General features: G+C 53.3%; 6 protein-coding genes across 6 annotated transcripts; 3 read left to right on the top strand and 3 right to left on the bottom strand.

Annotated features, from left to right (window-relative positions):
• Positions 1–141: 141 nt before the first annotated feature.
• Positions 142–1,894, top strand: J4E92_010877 (uncharacterized protein; the record flags this gene model as incomplete). Its single annotated transcript, XM_051502211.1, has 2 exons — positions 142–810; positions 854–1,894. 2 exons carry the CDS (start codon positions 142–144, stop codon positions 1,892–1,894), a joined length of 1,710 nt encoding a protein of 569 aa, XP_051347590.1.
• A 2,401-nt stretch (positions 1,895–4,295) lies between these two features.
• Positions 4,296–4,508, top strand: J4E92_010876 (uncharacterized protein; the record flags this gene model as incomplete). Its single annotated transcript, XM_051502210.1, has 1 exon — positions 4,296–4,508. One exon carries the CDS (start codon positions 4,296–4,298, stop codon positions 4,506–4,508), a length of 213 nt encoding a protein of 70 aa, XP_051347589.1.
• A 161-nt stretch (positions 4,509–4,669) lies between these two features.
• On the bottom strand, positions 4,670–5,257 carry J4E92_010875 (uncharacterized protein; the record flags this gene model as incomplete). Its single annotated transcript, XM_051502209.1, has 1 exon — positions 4,670–5,257. One exon carries the CDS (start codon positions 5,255–5,257, stop codon positions 4,670–4,672), a length of 588 nt encoding a protein of 195 aa, XP_051347588.1.
• Positions 5,258–8,466: 3,209 nt separating this feature from the next.
• On the bottom strand, positions 8,467–10,684 carry J4E92_010874 (uncharacterized protein; the record flags this gene model as incomplete). Its single annotated transcript, XM_051502208.1, has 3 exons — positions 8,467–9,856; positions 9,905–10,507; positions 10,554–10,684. The coding sequence occupies 3 exons, from the start codon at positions 10,682–10,684 to the stop codon at positions 8,467–8,469; spliced, it is 2,124 nt and encodes a 707-aa protein (XP_051347587.1).
• Positions 10,685–12,014: 1,330 nt separating this feature from the next.
• Positions 12,015–14,628, top strand: J4E92_010873 (uncharacterized protein; the record flags this gene model as incomplete). The annotated part of the gene is made up of 4 exons (XM_051502207.1): positions 12,015–12,140; positions 12,196–12,691; positions 12,741–13,503; positions 13,551–14,628. The coding sequence occupies 4 exons, from the start codon at positions 12,015–12,017 to the stop codon at positions 14,626–14,628; spliced, it is 2,463 nt and encodes an 820-aa protein (XP_051347586.1).
• Positions 14,629–15,350: 722 nt separating this feature from the next.
• On the bottom strand, positions 15,351–17,375 carry J4E92_010872 (uncharacterized protein; the record flags this gene model as incomplete). The annotated part of the gene is made up of 1 exon (XM_051502206.1): positions 15,351–17,375. One exon carries the CDS (start codon positions 17,373–17,375, stop codon positions 15,351–15,353), a length of 2,025 nt encoding a protein of 674 aa, XP_051347585.1.
• Positions 17,376–18,265: the final 890 nt, after the last annotated feature.

Raw genomic sequence — 18,265 nt, 5'->3', positions numbered from 1 at the left:
GCGCCTGCGTGTGTGAATCGTCCGCATGGTCTCCCGGCATCTAGAAGCCGAGTCTCCGAGCCACCGCCGCTAGCGCGTCAAGTAACTGCAGCCGTGCCACTGCCAACACCACACCTGCGTCGCCATTTCATCAGCCCAGCCATGTGCGGCATCTTCTTCTCCCTCAGTCGGACTGGACACGTGATACCGGACGCCAACACCCAGCGACTGCTCCGGAATAGAGGGCCAGACAGCACAGGGCAGCACCAGACCATCATCGAATCCAGCGCCAAGGACGTGTCAACGCGTCTTCACGCGACTTTCCTGTCCACGGTTCTTGCTCTCCGCGGCAACGACATCGTTGAGCAGCCACTTAGGGATGATACGACCGGCTCCGTCATCTGCTGGAACGGCGAGGCATGGAGCATTGCCGGACAGGCAATTGATGGTAATGACTCTAAGCTAGTCTTTACCAAACTTCTAGACGCATGTACTGGAACGCGCGAGGCGTCTATGCGACGTGTCATCGAGCTGCTGTCAGTCGTGCGAGGCCCATATGCTCTCGTCTTTTACGATGCATCGCACCAAAGAATCTACTACGGACGCGACTGCCTAGGAAGGCGATCGCTGCTCCAAAAGTCTACTCTTGATGGCACCCTTGTACTCTCTAGCGTGTGCGATAATGCTTCTGGTGAGTCTTGGGCCGAGGTGGAAGCCGATGGTATCTATGTTGTAGACGTAGAGCTGGCAGACCCAACGTCAGACTCGTTCCCAGTAACGAGAGTTCCGCATTGCCGCTCAGATCAAGAAGAGGACTCTGAGTTGTCTTTCGTAGGTAAGTCATCTGGCACACGACTTCTGCTAACAGATTCAGACTCTGCCGTTCCCAGCCATGAACCAGACTATCGACAGTAACTCTGCTTCACAGGATGCTGGGGCAGTAGAACAGTTAAGGGCGTCGTTGGAAAGATCACTCCAACTGCGCACTCAACACATACGTGAGGCAGTGACTGGAGAATCGAAGCTTGGAGTTTCGGGGGAAACACGCGTAGCCGTTCTTTTCTCTGGTGGCCTGGACTGCACAATCCTCGCGCGCATGTGTCACGACCTCCTACCACTAAGTGAACCTGTCGACCTACTCAATGTCGCGTTTGAGAATCCTCGAATTCACTCCAATCTCGAGCCAGACGCCAGTCCCTACGAGCTCTGTCCCGACCGCGTCACTGGACGATCATCTCTTGCAGAGCTGGTAGAGATCTGTCCTGGACGTGAGTGGCGTTTCGTCGAGGTCAACGTACCCTACACCGAGACACAAGCTCATCGCAGCACCGTCATGGCATTGATGCATCCCCACAACACGGAAATGGACCTTTCCATATCATACGCACTTTACTTCGCGTCACGCGGGGTCGGATTGTCACAGTTTGCGGGCACGACCAAAGCTGAGCCATACTCCACTACCGCGCACGTACTCCTTTCCGGGCTTGGTGCTGATGAACTGTTCGGTGGGTATCAACGACACGCTACAGCCTTTGCTCGGCGCGGGTACCCTGGCCTAATCGAAGAGTTGGAACTCGACTTCAGTCGTCTGGGAAAGAGAAACTTGGGTCGTGATGATCGCGTGATCAGCAACAGCAGTAGAGAAGTCCGTTTTCCGTACCTCGACGAAGACTTCATCGCATTAGCCCTCCGTCTTCCGGTAACGTCCAAATGCGATTTCGGCCTGGAGCAAAACACCGATAGCGAAGACCCTGCACGGCTGCTCGAGCCCGGGAAGCGCGCACTTCGTTTGTTGGCATGGCACTTGGGCATGAAAAGAGTGGCTGCAGAGAAGAAGCGCGCGATACAATTTGGCGCTCGCACTGCCAAAATGGAGACGGGCAAGACGAAAGGCACGCATGTTCTAAGTCAATAAAGGTCAGTCATACTTACGTTCTCGTTTTCCCTTTCGCAATGATTACAAACCGAGCAAGCGATTGAGGCACCAATGCTTTTCCTCGGGGATTTTCTATCTAGCAATAGATAGGACATCCTCTACGCATTTGGTGCCTTTGATTCGACGTTAAAAAAGGCAAGTCTGAGCCTATCGATATTTTCACGAGATTCGACAATCTGCACTTCGTTTGTACTGATACGATAGACAGTATCTACGTCATTCGAATTCGGCCGACGACAGATCCATCCTTAGTCCTAAATCTGCATGATATGTGGCCCCACCCATCCTACATACAGCAAGAACAGAAAAGAAAATACCGTTCATTTCGCTGCCACCCCTCTCGCTTAAAGTTCCCAGCCGACGACCCAGACACTCCCATGATAATCATTAAATATGCTTCTATTCCGAGGCAAGGGAGTCGGCAGATGCCATGATGAAATCACGGCTGGAACGGCAGAGTTTCCCCTTTCAGACCAGGAGTCGAAAGAGTCGTGGTATAGCCGGTCGCGCTGCGGTGTTGTTATGACCGCCTCCAGCATGATCTCCAGCGTTGTGACCGCCGTGACCGTGACCACCGTGGCCTGCAGCATCCAGGTCTTTTTCATCGGGTAAACCAACGTGGCTATCCATTTCAGTTGTCGTATGTGGCGACATAGTAGTGGTGACCGTCATCAGCGGTTCGCCCACAGTCGTCGCAGTGGTACTCATCGACACTAATCTCAAAGCGGAGGTTGCGATTACTAACGAAAGTAAGAACGTAATGAGGCAAAACACACTGGATGGTCGCGTTTCAGCGGAGCTGTTCTTGATTCGAGTGTTCTTGAAGCCTGTCCCATCCACGTCGTGAGGCCAAGGAAACGGATCATATGGCACGTTCGCTGTTGTTCTCGGTAAATCTGGCGGCCAGCACCACGGTCCGGAACTGTGCGGCACAGATGCGACCATACATATGGTATTGGAAGGACAACAGTACTCTTGACAGCACACATCGCCTGCATTACATGAACCAGAAGTACCATCCTCCCGGAAGCAGCACTGAGATGGTTTATATTGACAGCCGTTGCCACAAGGTTCCAATGGCTCACAGGATGAACGCTTGTTCGGGGATGAGGTCAAATTGCCCGTGTCGGGGCTTTCTGTTTCGTATGGTATTGGTAGCGATTGGAGGCGCGTCGCGGGAAAGGCTTGTTCGGAACTACCAGCCACAAACTGGACCAAGAACAACAGAGCGTGGAAGATTCCGGGAGCTTTGATCCTCACGCTACCGCTCTTTTGCGTACTCGGAACGGGAACAATTGGTGGTATAAAGGCGTGGCCCTCAATCTCCTCGGTGCCTTTATCATGCTTTTGCCAGCACATCGGACCGTTGAAACCATTGGCACAAACCGCGCCTTCATCGCAGCACATGTTCCCACAGCAGTCTTGGTTTGCAGAGCAAAGTCCATGCGTGCCACCGGGTGCAGCGCAGCACTTGGATGTGGATACGTCGAAGCAGATCCCATTACAGGCGGACGTCCCACCGGGGCAGCATCCTGTTCCCATAGTGCCGTTGTTTAGCTGGACCTCGACACAGTTTTGGGTGATTTCGCAAATGCCCCTCTTGGCGCAGCATTGCTCTGTACTCGGATCGTAGCAACCGACGCTGCCGCATAGGGAATGGAGAGTTGGACACTGGGATGTAGTGGAGAGATGTGCAGACGAGATTGCTGCAAGGGCCCAGCTTGAATAGGCGGGGCCTTCAGTAGGATGGCCGTGTTTCGCCATGGCGAGAGGTGAGCTAGTGGATGTAGGGACATGGGGATGCGCATGGGAGTGCAACCGCGTCGGTGTTGGCTTGAGAGACCCAGAGAGTGTTTTAGTAGTATCTCCTAGCGAAGCGCAAAACACAATAGGCAGAAGCAAAATGCTTGTATAGAACAACATGTCGATTTGAAAGTATCGGTAATACTGTGAGCAATAAGTACTGAACAAGCGTTAATCGTGGTAAGAGGACGAGGGGATGTTGTATTGCGACCTTCTATGTCCATACCACCACGTCAACTCCATGGTTTGCTATTGAATGTGTTGCTCTTCAATGATTCTGAAGACAAGCCTGCTAGAGTAAAAACGCATAATGGTATGCAAACAACACCTGCCAGCGGTCTTCACATGCGAAAGTCGCCTAACGAAGATCGGTGGCGAATCACGTTCTTTCGAAGATTCCAGCCACACCTGCACCGCCACAATGACGCAACACCAGTCATTCGCATAGCAGTATATAGCCCCTCACGCGCTCCTCCAATGCTTCCCATCTCCCACACCCAGTCCAGAGCAATATTCCAAGCTCAAGTCAAACCATCAATCTCATAACCTACAAACACCACAAAACACAACCACCAAGATGCCCGTCCCAATGCCGTCCGCAACCTCGCAGTCCACCTCAGCGACCCAATCTTCAGCTGCTGCGCAGGCTCAGAACGACATACAGAACGCTGCTACACGCGCTCTAGCGAATGCAAACAACGGCGAGAAGACTGAACAGGAGAAGGAAGCCGAGAAGCGGTACGAGGAGGCCATGGAGGAGGAGTACGCTAAGAGGGAGGGTGGAGCTTAGGCTACGACCCGTGGACATATTGGTTATAAGAGGAGGGAAGAAGATATCACAGGCTCAGAACGATACCCAAACACAACAAATGGTACACCCACATAATACACAGAGATCACACGGCTCAATTCAATTCAACGTTCAACTCATTTCAGTCTCCATCCCCATCATCAATTCCCCTCCAGCGCCTTCATAACAACCCCCCTCGGCCTCTCCCCCATCGGAATCTCCAACGCCAACTCATGCCCCCTCTCCGTCATCTTCCCCCACGTCTTCTGCAATATCTTAATAATCTTCTCCTCATCATGTTCCTTCTCAAACGCCTCGAACTGGTCATCCAGAAAAACAAGACACGCCACATCCTCCAATACCATCGTCTCCTCATTCACCTTGAGGTCTTCTTTGCGGATCAAACTGCCTACTGTCGACGCGTCTTCAGCGCTGTATCCACTGTCGAGGCAGATTTGCTCAACGAGCTCGGCTTGTCGTTTTTTGAGGTACGTGCGCCAGGCGTGGTAGCCGGGCCGCGTCATGGGGTAGCTGGCTCGGGGCACTTCCCAGCGCCGGAAGTGTTGGGCGCGGATGGCGAGGCGGAGGGGCTCGGAGGCTGAGGGAGCGCGTTTAGAGAGGTAGGAGGTGCATTTCTGCGCGTAGTGGAGTTCGTAGGGCATCTCGGTGCCATTGATCGTGACTTTATTTGGGTCTTCGGCGTGGGCTGCGTCGATGGCGGTTAGGGCGCGCTCGAGGGGGGTGGACATTGTGGCGGTGGTTTAGGGTGGCTTAGGGTGGCTGTGGCAGTTGGAAACGTGTTGCGCGGTGTTGCGATGCGTGCGCGAGGGGGACGTAAGGCATTTCGTCGGGTGTCAGATTGGTTGATGGGTGTTGCGCAGAGATAGCGGCGGATGCCCCGCGTCAAGTGGGGGTCGACCCTGCCTGCCCTGGCGATCCCCGGCCACGACGCGTGCGCGTTGTGCCCATCTGTCTAGACACCTTCGTCATACACTTCTGCATCGATGCCGACTATGCGAGATTGCTGCACACTAATCGCGTCTCGCCCTACTTCTCAGCATGCATGGGATACGCGGTGGCTTTATCTGATTGGACAGTGGCGACACCGCTGCTCCGCCTTCCTAACCTCGAAAATCAACGCGCTCACCTTGTTTCTCAGCCTCATCGCATATTATCCCGGTAGTCCAGCAGCCAACATAATGTCTTCCACACCTTCCATCTGTTTACCCAGTGTAGCGGGGCTCTTCATCCTTGTATTTTATCATTTACAATACCATTCTGCCAGTCATTATGTCATACGACTGGAGCACGCCAGTTGATTCGACTGCCTTTAACGACCTTCTCGCAGCCGACTGGCCTGATGATTCTCCACAGCAATACGACCACGCCCTCGTTGGGGCTTATGATGATTCCTGGTTATCTACTGCTTTCGCACACGATACGGAAGTTCAAGATCTGGAACATCCACATCCTGCCCTAAGCGCACAAACTACGTCCAACGAAATGCTTGACGATAGTCTGGACACTGGGTACACTGAACTCGATCAGATAGGCTCCCATATAACAGCAGTGAACCACAGAGATTCTTCGTTGAGCCACAATCATCCAGATTACAACCAACCGCCGTGGTCAAACTGGCCAGATAATGAGATGCCAGGCGAAATGGAAACCACAATGATGAGCCAAGACCACCTCACTACGGATCAATGGGCCTATATAAGCAATCCACCTCCTCCTTTCCCCCCTCAGCGTGTCTCTCCTGAACATTGCGACCCACAAAGCTCCCCAAAGCCTGCGGCATCACTTTCAACGAAATCCAAGACGAGGACCCAGTTCTCCCAGGAAGTACGTATAATGCTCGACGAATACTTTAGCCGAGAGCCATATCCCTCCATGGGTGAAATTACTCTACTGTGCGAGAAGACTGGACTTCCTCGGCGTGTTCTCAGGACGTGGTTCGTGAATGCGAGGTCGCGTAAACATGTTTCGCAACGTGAGTAGAGCACATTCCCCCTAATTGATACAGCAGTTTGCACTGTCCCATTTCCGCAATTTCTGAGCCATTTCCAAAGCATCTACTCGTATCGGAATGCGTTACTTACATGTGAACAGATGCCGACATGGCCGAATCTCATCTATCTCTACGAAACCCATCACCAGTACAAAGCGTCTCCTCGAAGAGTCTGCAGAAACTGGACGAGTCGTTCCCCTCACCGAGCAGAAGCTCAGTGGATCGCTATCTGGCCGCCTCGGCAGACGTAAAAGACGCTCGACCCGCGACCACGGAAGCAACGATACCTGTTTTCTCTCTAGCCAACCGTCCATCAGCGCATACTGCACATATGTATTCACCAGACCTATTCCCAAATTCGGGACTGGCCCAAGAGCAGGGGATGGCTCCGAACTCGCCAAGGCCGAAGCTAGCTTCCAGTGTTGCAGACTCGAGTGATTCGATCAGTTCATTGAGCTCTCAGAACAGTCTTCGAAGCGCATTCAGTCATGTGTCTATCGATTCTAGAGGCTCGCGCAAAGGACGTAAACGTTGGACACGACCGCCGACACCACCTGCCGCGAACCGACACAAGTTAAGCTCTTGGGAAACTTTAGAGGCCAACGTGAATGAGAAGAATGACGTAGAGGTGAGTGAACCCTTTGGCGAAGCTTCCTTCAATTATAATAAATACCAGCGACTAAGACTGAATAGCCATGCCCGATCGTCGAGCCACAGGAGGTTCATCCATACTTCTGCACCTGGCCTGGTTGTAACAAGACCTTCCCGAATCGGTCCTCATGGGCACGACACGAAGAAGCGCTTCATTACCGGCCCTATCACTGGATTTGCTGTCTGGACATGAACACTATCATGCGACTTCCAAGATGTTTCATTTGCGGCGAACGCGATGTCTTGCTGACTCACCTGACCGAAGGCCACTTCAGTAGCTGTGCGAATAAGTCTGAAGACCTCCGAACCTTTTTGCGGGAAGATCAACTTTCGCAGCATATCAAAGGAGCCCATACCTTCAGATCTACAGGCAAGGTTGTCATACCCAAAGACCTACTCTTGTCATGGAAGATAGACAACCCACATGCATGGAAACTGGCGCGTCACTGTGGGTTTTGTGGCATGACGTTCGGCAATTGGGCAAAAAGGCAAGACCATGTGGTCAAGCATATGCATCAAGACTTATGTAAGTCGTCATGGTGGCATAATCGGCTACCCACAGTAACGCCCCAAATTCCGAGGTATGTAGTAAGCCTGAGTATTGATTGTTTTACGTTAGCTAATCGTCGTGCAGTACCGGCACTTTTACCTGTCATGGGTGTCACAGCGAATTCTCCAACGTGGAGGTGGCTGTGCTTGAACATCCCAGCTGCAAAACTTGGTCATGTCGTTACCTGTTTGATTGGCACGCGCTTTTCTCCCTGGAGCCGCGACCTGGTACGTTCCCGGGCTATACTGCCAAATGCAGATTGTGCGCTTTCAGCCTCTCCAAACCCAACTTTGAGCAACTGGTACACGACTTTCGCCCGGACCTGCAACAGCACGCCCAGACGCATGGTCTAGACGTATGTAGTCAGGACGTGTTCAACAATGAACATGAATTTCGGCAACATATGGAGACTTATCACGGAGCTTTGCGCTTAGATGCGGAACCTTGGCAGAGTTTGCGCTGGTTGGAAAAGGAGGCTACGCACTGTGTCGCACGTACATTTCTTGGGTCAACTGATAGCATGTTGTGTACAAGGAAACCTTCTGGTATTCGACACAGCTCGTCTAGTCGATGGCTAGCGCCCTGGACATTGTGTGTGAAGCAGACATCAAGCACTGTTGATGTTGTGATTTTGAGGCCTTCCTAGGGTTTTTGAACATGTTCTCATATGACAAAGCTTTCTGTACGTAAGATGCGGCTTTCAAACTACACTTTGCATCAGTAGCCCGATGTTACATTTGCTTCTATCAACCCCAATTCCCTTGCGACGGATCCTGCGTCCATGAATTGCTATGCTGCTGCTGTAAAGACGGTACTTGGAAGTAACTGTTTGGATCTTGTTGCTGTTGCTGCTGCTGATCCTGCTGTGCCCATCCATTGCTATCCTGTCCTGATATCGACGACGCACCAGGGCTATGACCCTGTCCCTGATGCGGTGCCGGAAGTCCTGGTCCATATACCATCGCTCTTCTCTTCTGACCGCCGGACGGTTGTGGCAACTCCGGTACCGGCTGCGGCGACGGGGTAGCCCATGTTTGTTGACCTGGGCTCGTATCGAAGGTCATACCGTGTGGTTGCGGGCTATGTCCAGATCCGTCGTACGAAGTGCCGGTGTAGGACATTGAGCTAGCGAAAGGGCTTGATTGCGGGAACAGACTGGGAGGTGTTGTTGGACCTCCAGGATACATCAGGTTTGGCGCTTGCGGCGACACGGACGGCATCGGTAACCATTGCGGAGGATAATCAACGGGTGGCGGAAGTTGCTGTACTGGAGGTGAGGTGTGTGGTGACGTCTGCTGACGTTGGTAGAGCTGTGCGGAGAGAGCTGCTGACTCTCGTTGGAAGCGATCGCGCCAGTGAGTGAAGCCGAATCTCAACCCGAACTTAGAAAGTACAGATGTGTAGTCGTGTATAGCGTTGATCGCCCGAGTTGTAGGATCCAACGGCGAACTCTGCCCCTCTGGTAGCAGTGGCGACGGGAAAGGTGGTGCACTGATCTGCGCAGGTGGTGCGAGCGGATCTTCCGATTCCGTTTGAGGGGCCAGTGGGGTTGGTGGTACTGGCGGTCTTGGGTCAAGAATCATTTCCATGTTGCGTGATAACACATCAACAAACTGCCGGCCCGTCATGTACGCACGCATAGCGTCATAGAAGGTAACTGGAGGTTTGACTGTATGTGACGGCTTATCCAAAACGGCCAGCAGATTCGTGGCATACGCGATGCAATGTTCAAAGATCAGCCGTTGCGCATACTCGTGGATGTGGGGTATCCGTGGGCTTGGTGAAAGAATGTAAACATAGCTGTAAAGAAGTTCGAGCTCGAAGAAGGACTTTACGGCGGGCAAAGTGCTCTGCGGCATATCCTGGAACCACTCTGACATCCTGTTATATTGCTTCCAAATGTATTGGTAGGGTTCTTGCCAAGGCTCGCGACCAGATTGAAAGAGATCCATGTACCACTCGGATTGTATCTCTCGTATCCTAAAGAGATCAACCGCGGTGTCGAAAGACTGTTGGAAGACCTGAGATGTAGGCGAGGCAAATTTTGGTGATACTGAGGCGTTGTAAAATGGAAAGCCGACGTGTGCAGCCTCGTCTGAGAATGAAAAGGCGCGAGTCTGGACTAGCGATGTTGATCTATCATTCGATTAGCAAGGAGAGGGAGAGAATGAGGTGCGGACTTACCTGTCTAGAGAGTATACGCACCAGTACACTCTTCTCCTGATCTCTAGCTTTGCTCTTGACATTGCAACATTCTTAGAAGGATCTTGATGTATACCAAGATCAACCATTGCTCTGGAAGCTGCGCCCACGAGTGTCCAGCTATCGAAGTGATGCGGGTCCATAGTAGCATAGATGGTCCAGAGTATCAAAGCTTGAATGCTAGAAACGTAGCCCGGATGTAACACGTCTTCAGCGTTTTCTAGCGCAGCATTCATGTGTCCGACGGCGTCAGAGTAGTGGGTGTCACCTCTCGACTCGGACTGGGAGAGACATGCGATGGCCAACACCATACGCACGCTCCACCGATCCCAAGGTTTCGCATTATCGCCTTGCTGGTAGACGGCATCCACGGAGGAATAGAGGGTAGCCTCTTCGAAGACTGGCCAAAGAGTAAAGATGTTGTTCAAGTAGTGCTGAATCAGTGGCGTTGCTGCATACTTTGGAGGTAGTGCTTTGATCAGGTCTGCGGGTAGTGGCTCTTTTGCACTCGCCGATCGGATCAGGCGGGCGTAAGACATTTCTGTTGTGAAGCCATAGAAGTCTCTCGCAGTGGCATTCACAGCACTTGGTGGGTTAGTGCAGCACATCAAGGTGGATATGGCGCACTCACAGAAGACCGAAATCTGACACCAGGTCATCAATCTCTGATGCTTCCTTCCGTCGTGCAGCTCTTTTGCTGATGGGTCTAGTTGCTTTTATGGTATCGGCAGACGCTCTACGCGGGGTCGAGTTTTCAGACATGTCTAGCATTAGAACGCCTGAAGACTTCCGCCTCGCCCGTGCTTCCTGGATCTTCTTCTCGAGCTTCTCGACTCTGGATTCCAATGTAGCAACATAGCTCCGTTCTTTTCCGCGCGCAAACTGATCGTTCGTGCTCGAGCACTCAGAGGCCCGATTAGACTTTTCACAGGCGGTGCATGCGGGCAGCTTTCCATCGCACTTGACTTTTGCGGCTCGACATCGCGAACAAGCAGCCACGGGTCTGCTCACCCGGAGCAGCGGCGTTTCCAGCACCATGTTCCTTCTATCTTAGGACAAGTAAGTATGCATCGCGTGGTCACCTGACGCTGGGCGAATTACAGTGCGGAAGGGTTCAGACGAGAACTGGCATAAAAAAGGAAAGCGGAATCAAATGAGATGGCACTAGGCACGATGTATGAGTATCGCTGTAGACTACATGTTCAAAGGCGGTACGGAGATGGAAAGCCCTTCGCCTGACGATCGATATAGACGGGACGGCACTTACCAGCTCGGTGCAATGCACGTTGGGGGTCTAGCGCGACGATGCAGAGATCAGGTCCGCGGACAGCCTTGCCAAAAAGGCGGTACAGCACGCGATGTATTTGGTGGTTTGGCGCTCTCGTGGTGTTGAACAGCGGGTTGACGGGTGGCGTAGCGGGCTCGCGGTACCCTGGACTTCGTAATGCCGCGGCTCTGTGGCCGAATGGAGAAGCGGCGGACGGCGGTGTTGCCCCGCTGAGTCGGCCAGGGAGAAAGCGATGCTGAAAGGGACGGGTGTGACGCGGTTGCGAGCGACGGGATGAGGATAGACGTGTGCTTGGCCGAGCGTTCGAGGCCCAATTCCAGGAGGCAGCCTATCAAGGGCCCGGTCGCGCTTGATGCCCACGCTGCACGTCTTTCTTCGGCTCCCAGAGTTTGGACAGAGGCCGGGCCTGTCACCATCAGCCTGCGCCGCACCAGCGACGGGGGCGTGTCATGCTTCGACTTCCTTTTGGCGCCGTCTGATTGGGGACGCTCGGTAATGCGCAGGCGTTTTTTGTGGCCCAGTCGACGTCGCGCTTCGTTCCTTCTTCCTGGTTAAAGATACACCCACCGGACGACACTCCGGTGGTATTGCTCGGCTGCTCCTCGACCCAGGCACCGCTACCGTATTCAGGAACTCGCTCCCACATCGCCATCTCGACGGCCTCACGGACTGAGGGCGCAGGACCAGACCTTGCCGGCGCGACAAACCTCCCGGGCATGGACGTGCGCGTCGATCTCCCCCACATCCCAGGCGCATCATAAGCCAGCTCCCTCGTCCTCCTCCGCCCGTGGTGAGAGACGAGCGATGGAAGTCGCGACTGCGACACACTCCAAGACGGAAGGGGCCCCGCACCCACCGGAGGAAGGCACCACCACCACCGGCCAGAGTCGCATCGCCCACACTCTGACAGCCTGCTGTCGTTGTCGGACGGTAAGCATCATCCCGGAGCTGGCTGGCCACGTAATGTCCACTGACCAGAGCCCAGCGCAAGACGAGATGCGACCCCGGACTCCCTCGATGCGGGCCATGCGAGCGCACCAATTCCCACTGCGAATACTATGACCCCACCAAGGGACGCAAAATACCCCGGAACTATGTCGTGCACCTGCAGCAGAAGGTGCGCGACCTGGAGAAGCAGCTGGCTGATCTCGAACGGGACGACGTGGAGCCGGACCCTGAAGATGTGATGCGTGGGGCAGCCACGGTGCGTGTCCAGGACTCCGACGAGTCCAAATTCCTAGGGCCTTCCAGCGGTATCACCATCACCCGGCTGGTGATGCAGCTGGCGAAGCAGTTCACCGAGTCAAAGAGCATCTCTGAGATCGTGCCACATGCCGAGGCGAAGAACATCAAGGACACCTTCGCCCAGGAAGATCAGCGACCCACCTCCAAGATCTACCCAATGGTCAGCGACGTCGCGGCCGAAGAACTGCCCAACAGAGACCTCACCAACCTACTGGTAGAGCTCTTCTACTGCAAAGGCGCGTAAGGCTGTCTCCTTGCAACTCCGACATCAACTGACTTGACTAGTGCACCCCATGTACCCCATCTTCCACGAACCAACCTTCACCAAAGATGTCGATGAGGTCTACAACGGCTCCACGGACCCCTACCAGAACTACTGTCTGCGCATGGTCATCGCCATCAGCCTGCAGAAGATGGACACCCAGTATGCAGGTCTCGCCGACAGCTACTATCTCGCCGCCCTGAAACACTTCGAAGCCGCCATCAAGCCTATGAACCTCAAGACCCTGCAATGTTTTGGCCTAGTCGCAGGCTATTCGCTCTTGACACCAACGAGGACCGCAGTCTACTACATAATAGGTCTTGGCGTACGATTGTGTCAAGCCTTGGGCCTACACGAGGAGAAGACAATCAGCATGGGCTCTGGTGGACGTCAGGCAGACCCTCTCGAAGTCGACATGCGCCGCCGGTTGTTCTGGAGTATACTTACCATGGATTACGGCTTGTCGCATAGTCTTGGACGACCCGCACACTTCGCGACACGGCGGGAACACATCGATGTCAACTTCGGCGAGCTCGTCGACGATGTGTACATTACCAGGGAAGGCATCAAACCCGCACCACAAGCATCGCTCAAGAAGTGGATCGGCATTCATTTCTACAAAATGCGCCTGCTCCAACTCGAGATTCGCAAGATGCTGTACCAGAGGAAGAAGCCCGAACCAAAGGATGACCAGCACCCTTGGTTCGCTCAGATGCAGACAAAGATAGAAGCTTGGAGAGACACAAGCCCTGAGATGGACGGTGGATCAGGGCTTAACAAGGTCTGGTGAGTATGTCTATTTGCATCCAAAGTACCTCGACTAATGCGACTAGGTTCATCGGTCGATACAATACCATGGTCGTCTTCATGTACCGTCCTTCTCCACAAGTACCTCGCCCGTCCCTGGACGCCGCCATCCGCTGCTACGACGCTTGCCAGTACAACATCTACATGACTATGAAGCAGATCGAGACAAAGAGCGTCGACGTTACCTGGATCTTCACACAAGCTATCTTCATGTGCATCAATACTATGCTTTGGACATTGTCATACTCCGAGGTGCGGAGACGTCATAGCCGCGAAGAGGTCGAGGGTCACTTGAAAGTGGCTATGGAGTCGATCAGGCAGGCTTCCGAGCGATGGCCTGGTGTTGAGTCCGCCATCGGTCTTTACTATAACTTGATCCAAGCCTGCATGAGGATCTTCGACAAGGATGGCGACGTTCCCATCTCCGCCAGCTCACCTTCCGACACTGCATCCGTGGGCACTGGCAACATTGTAGATGGTATCAATCGGTCACGAACCACAAGTCCAGCAACGGCGTCTACAGCATCGGTTCGCACGCCTTCCGACAAGGTACCAGGGCCTGGACCTTTCGGCTACTTACCGGAACACAATCAGCAACTCTTCAACCTTGGCAACGGCCTATCGAACCCTCCCAACCCGTTCTCAAGTGCACCGACACAACAGGCTGGACTGCAGACGTCGCCTCAGCAGCCCCCATCATTGGCATACAACGAGCTGAGCCCGAAGACCACGATGGACAACAATATACCCTCCTACAGCTACGCACCTACAGGCCAATTCGCGCCGCTACCCACTACCTTTGCCGAGTTACCTACATGGAACCCAACGTTCACGATGCCGCCTCAAGACAACTACAACATGACAAATATGCAGATGGCTTCATCGCCTTTCTATAACGAGGCGTACGCAGCGAATCAAGGCTACGAAATGGCAGACTATCTCAACCCGGCCTGGAGTCAGGATGCCAGGGGTACTGGGCTCAATCAGCAACAGCAGATGGAGCTGATGCACGACTTTGAAATGAATGAGGCCAAGAACATCGAGATGATGATTGAACAGAGTCACCAACTTTTCCGTCCACCGCAACTACAGCAAACCTACTGAGCGCGCAGTCAATGTGCGACCATCGAACCGGAACATTAAACACACTAGATCCTGGCTTATCCGCATTGGAGTACGAAGACTGATACTACGCGATTCAAAGCGGACATCAACCTGGTCGGCTGTCATCTCGATGTTTGAAGATCTGACGCATTGGAAGGATCATTTCCCGGCTTGGCATTCGCGTACGAAAGGTTCTCGCATGCCGATCTTGTCGATCCTATCCAGCAGATCCGTCCGGTGGCAGCTGAATCAGATCAATTGCATGAGTAAGATTCTCTGGGGGCCAGAACCAAAATTTCGCCCCAGGGATCCTGAGTCGCCCGGGATGGTCCTTGCACTTCGATCAACTTTGCGACGTCCAGCCTGTGCCGGCTCCGATGAACAAACCTCAGGGCGAATAAACGCATGGGAATGCAAACAAAAACTCAGCGGAAGCCAAGACCGGGATGACTGGCTTGGATTCTGTAAAGAGAAGTGATTGTAGGATCATAGCGCCAGGCAGATGCATGACATGCAGCCCAATAAGGAAGCGCTCCAAGCAACAAGACATCATGCGATATAGATATTCAGCTGGACTGAATAACCTTCACATACAATGTATAACAATCACGATCAATTCATCCATCCTTCTGTTCAGACTCTCGACTGTTGCCATATCGCACTCCCTAATACCACCCTTCCACGAGCCCTTTCTCCATCCCTCTTCCTATCCCATCCCCAACTTACTCTCCCTCCTCAATCCCACCTAACCTCCCCACCTCTCTATCAACCCACACCCCAACCCGCCCCACAACCTCCTCAATATTAACATCCACCTCCATTTCCTCCTCATCACTCTCATCCACAACCTCTTCCCACACATCCCTCATAACCTGGTACACCCAACACCCGCCCTTCATCACCGTGACATGTTCCCAATCGTTTACAATTGGACGCGTGTCGTCTAGCTCTTCGATCAGGTCGATGAGACTGGTCAAGGGCTCGGACTGGTGGTCTGACAGAATGTTTTCAAGCGCGATGCGGGCGCCGCGTGTGAAGGGGGTGAGGTCGCGGGGGGTTAGTGGCGGGAAGGGCGCGAAGGTTTGGGGTGCGAGGGGGGTTAGGATGGTTGGAGAGGCAATGGATGGCGTTTCGGTTTTCGAGGGAGATGACGGAGATACTGGGCGTGAATCAGGCGTATTAGCAATGAGCGGAGGCGAAGGGCTGTTTGGTACTACGGCGGTGTCTGACCACGTATCCGAGAAGACGTTCTCTTCTGCGGGCATAGCGGTTTCTGCGGGAGGTGGCTCGAACAACTCAAAGGGTGAGGACATGGCACCTCTTCGCGGCCGTGTTGTAGTATTCCGCTTTGGCTGTGGAGCTACCGGAGCCTTTTTCGCCACTTTTGCGACTGACGGCGCTGGTGGTTTGGGCTTGTTTGCGTCTTGCTTGGCCTTGGAGAGGTTAGTAGGTTGCTTTCCACGTGTGGTCATTCCGCTTCGCGTTTGTCGGGGTTCGCGCGTCGTACCGTTCCTTGAGATGGGTTCCGGGTCGGCCGTTTCGACATCGACAGCGTCGTCTCGATCCACTGCCACTTCTTCCTTTCTGCCAAAGACAAGTGTCTTAAGCTTGCTCGTAATCTTGCCGGTAGCTTTGCGCGTCGCTCGCTTTGTCTCTTTGATACTCTTGGCAGGGGCCTCTTCCTTCATTTCCTCGCCCTCGTCATCTGAGTCTACAACTTCCGCACTCTTGTATGGTTTCGGTGGACGTCTGCGCTTGGGGTGGTGATTGGGTCCTGAGACGTGTACCGGGTTGGGCGCAGACGGTTTACGGGTCTTGAGCTTGACGATGAGACTTGGTGGGTCGGTAGGAGTCGTGCTGTCCTTCATCGAAGGTGGCAGGTTGGCGGGCGGTTTGCTGGGTGTGTTCTCGGCTTGCTGTTTGTTCATTAGTTTGATTGGGCTAGATGATAAGAGCGGCGTACCTACCTCAGATAATCTGCTTCGAGTGCGAAGACGCGGAGATGCCGCTAGGTTGTTTTGCGTTTTCCTGCTCTTGGCTGTCGGTGACGAGGGTGTCGGTGAAAGCGTAGCGCTCGTGTCTCCCAATTCAGAATTGAGACCGAAGAGATGGCGCTTAGGATTCTTCGCGTCGCTATTGGGCGTGCCGTGGGTCAGGCGCATTCTCTTTTGCCTGGCTTCCACTGCGATAGCAATTCTGGCGGCTTCGATGTCTTTCGTCTTCTTTCTGCCTCTCTTAAGCTTGCCTTTTCCTTTGGATGGCTTTCCGTAGTCTGACTCGGATTCGTAGAACTGTTCTTCCGCGCTATCTGGCTCGTCATAGTCTAATAGCTCTCTCGATTCTATGACTTCTTCCATCTCATGTGACTGCTCGCGTGGCTGCTCATTTTGGTTATCAGGTCGCTGGGAGGGTGTCGCATCTTTCACCAGAGACTCGTGCTCGGCAGTGCTTTCGCGTTCTGGGACTGACTCTGCATTGCGACGTGTGTTTTCGTCGTAAAGCGCTCCGATAGCATCGAGCACCCGCTGCACAACGGAAACTACTGGAACTCCTGCTTTGATCGACTCCGGAACGTTTACGTCGATGGCAGTGTCGAAAGCGAGTCGGCCACGATGATGAATATCGGGTAGCAGCTCTAATTGTGTCTCGAAGTTTTGTCTGCGCTTGTGAAGCTCTGCAAAGCTCCTAATGTCGTCAAGTGTCCCATTTTTTATCGCATCGTTGATTTCATCTTGAGTAGAACCCATAGCTTGTTCTCGTGCTGCAACGAAGAGGCGGGGTGGAACAGATGATAGGGATGGAAAGTGGGAAGCAGTGCGCGAACAGGAGTCGCAATCAGACCCTTTAGTCGTGATCCTTGCGCTAAATATTTCTTCAAGCTTGGGGGAGGGATTGATGATGTTGCGACACGGCAAGTTCAAAGATTACCTAGGTAAGTAAGTGGGAAGTGTGCTCGGGCCCCCTGTCCGGCTCCCGAGGTCGTCACGGCCAGTCTACTACACGCAGCGCAGCTGCCGGTCTTATCAACACTCATAGTCGCGTGATCAAACGAAAATTATAGGTAGCAGTAAGTACATCGCTAAGATACATGGTCGATGGTCTCTTCTCCGCGTCTCCGCTCGTACTGACCGTGATACTGATATTGTGATTTACCCGTGCCGTAGGCGTGCTGTGGCTTCTGGGTTGAGCAATGTTGCAATGTTGTATTTCGTAAAGGTCGTTGGAACCCCCAGGCTCATCATCTGCGACAGGTTTCATGTTCAAGTACATACGGCTGAAGCCGACATTTTCTTGAAGCAAAGTCTACGTTCGTTGAGAGTCCCTGCTGCAGACTACTGGGTCTCTTAGTGAAAATGCTTTCCACATTCAGCTACACCACAATGTAACTGAGTGAGCGTGCAGTAGACCCACTGGATGCTTCTAGAATACCATTGGGCTGCAGCATGACTATTGCAGCAAACTTTGCCTTCTACATCAATACATCAAGCGCGATCATAACAGCTCGATACCATAGATCTTATTTGGTACGCACAACCGCCATAGACATCACCACCTAGGTAACCCAGCATTGCTCGTACGAAGATAGTGACTAGCAGAAGCAGAAGAACAAGCAAGAAATGAAGCGGAAGAGGGGGTC

Source organism: Alternaria infectoria (genome assembly GCF_024043175.1).
Source record: "Alternaria infectoria strain BMP 0036 chromosome Unknown scaffold_45, whole genome shotgun sequence".
In the NCBI taxonomy this organism is placed as follows: domain Eukaryota; kingdom Fungi; phylum Ascomycota; class Dothideomycetes; order Pleosporales; family Pleosporaceae; genus Alternaria; species Alternaria infectoria.
Note: the sequence above shows the minus strand (reverse complement) of the source record. Positions and strands in the feature narration are given on the sequence as shown.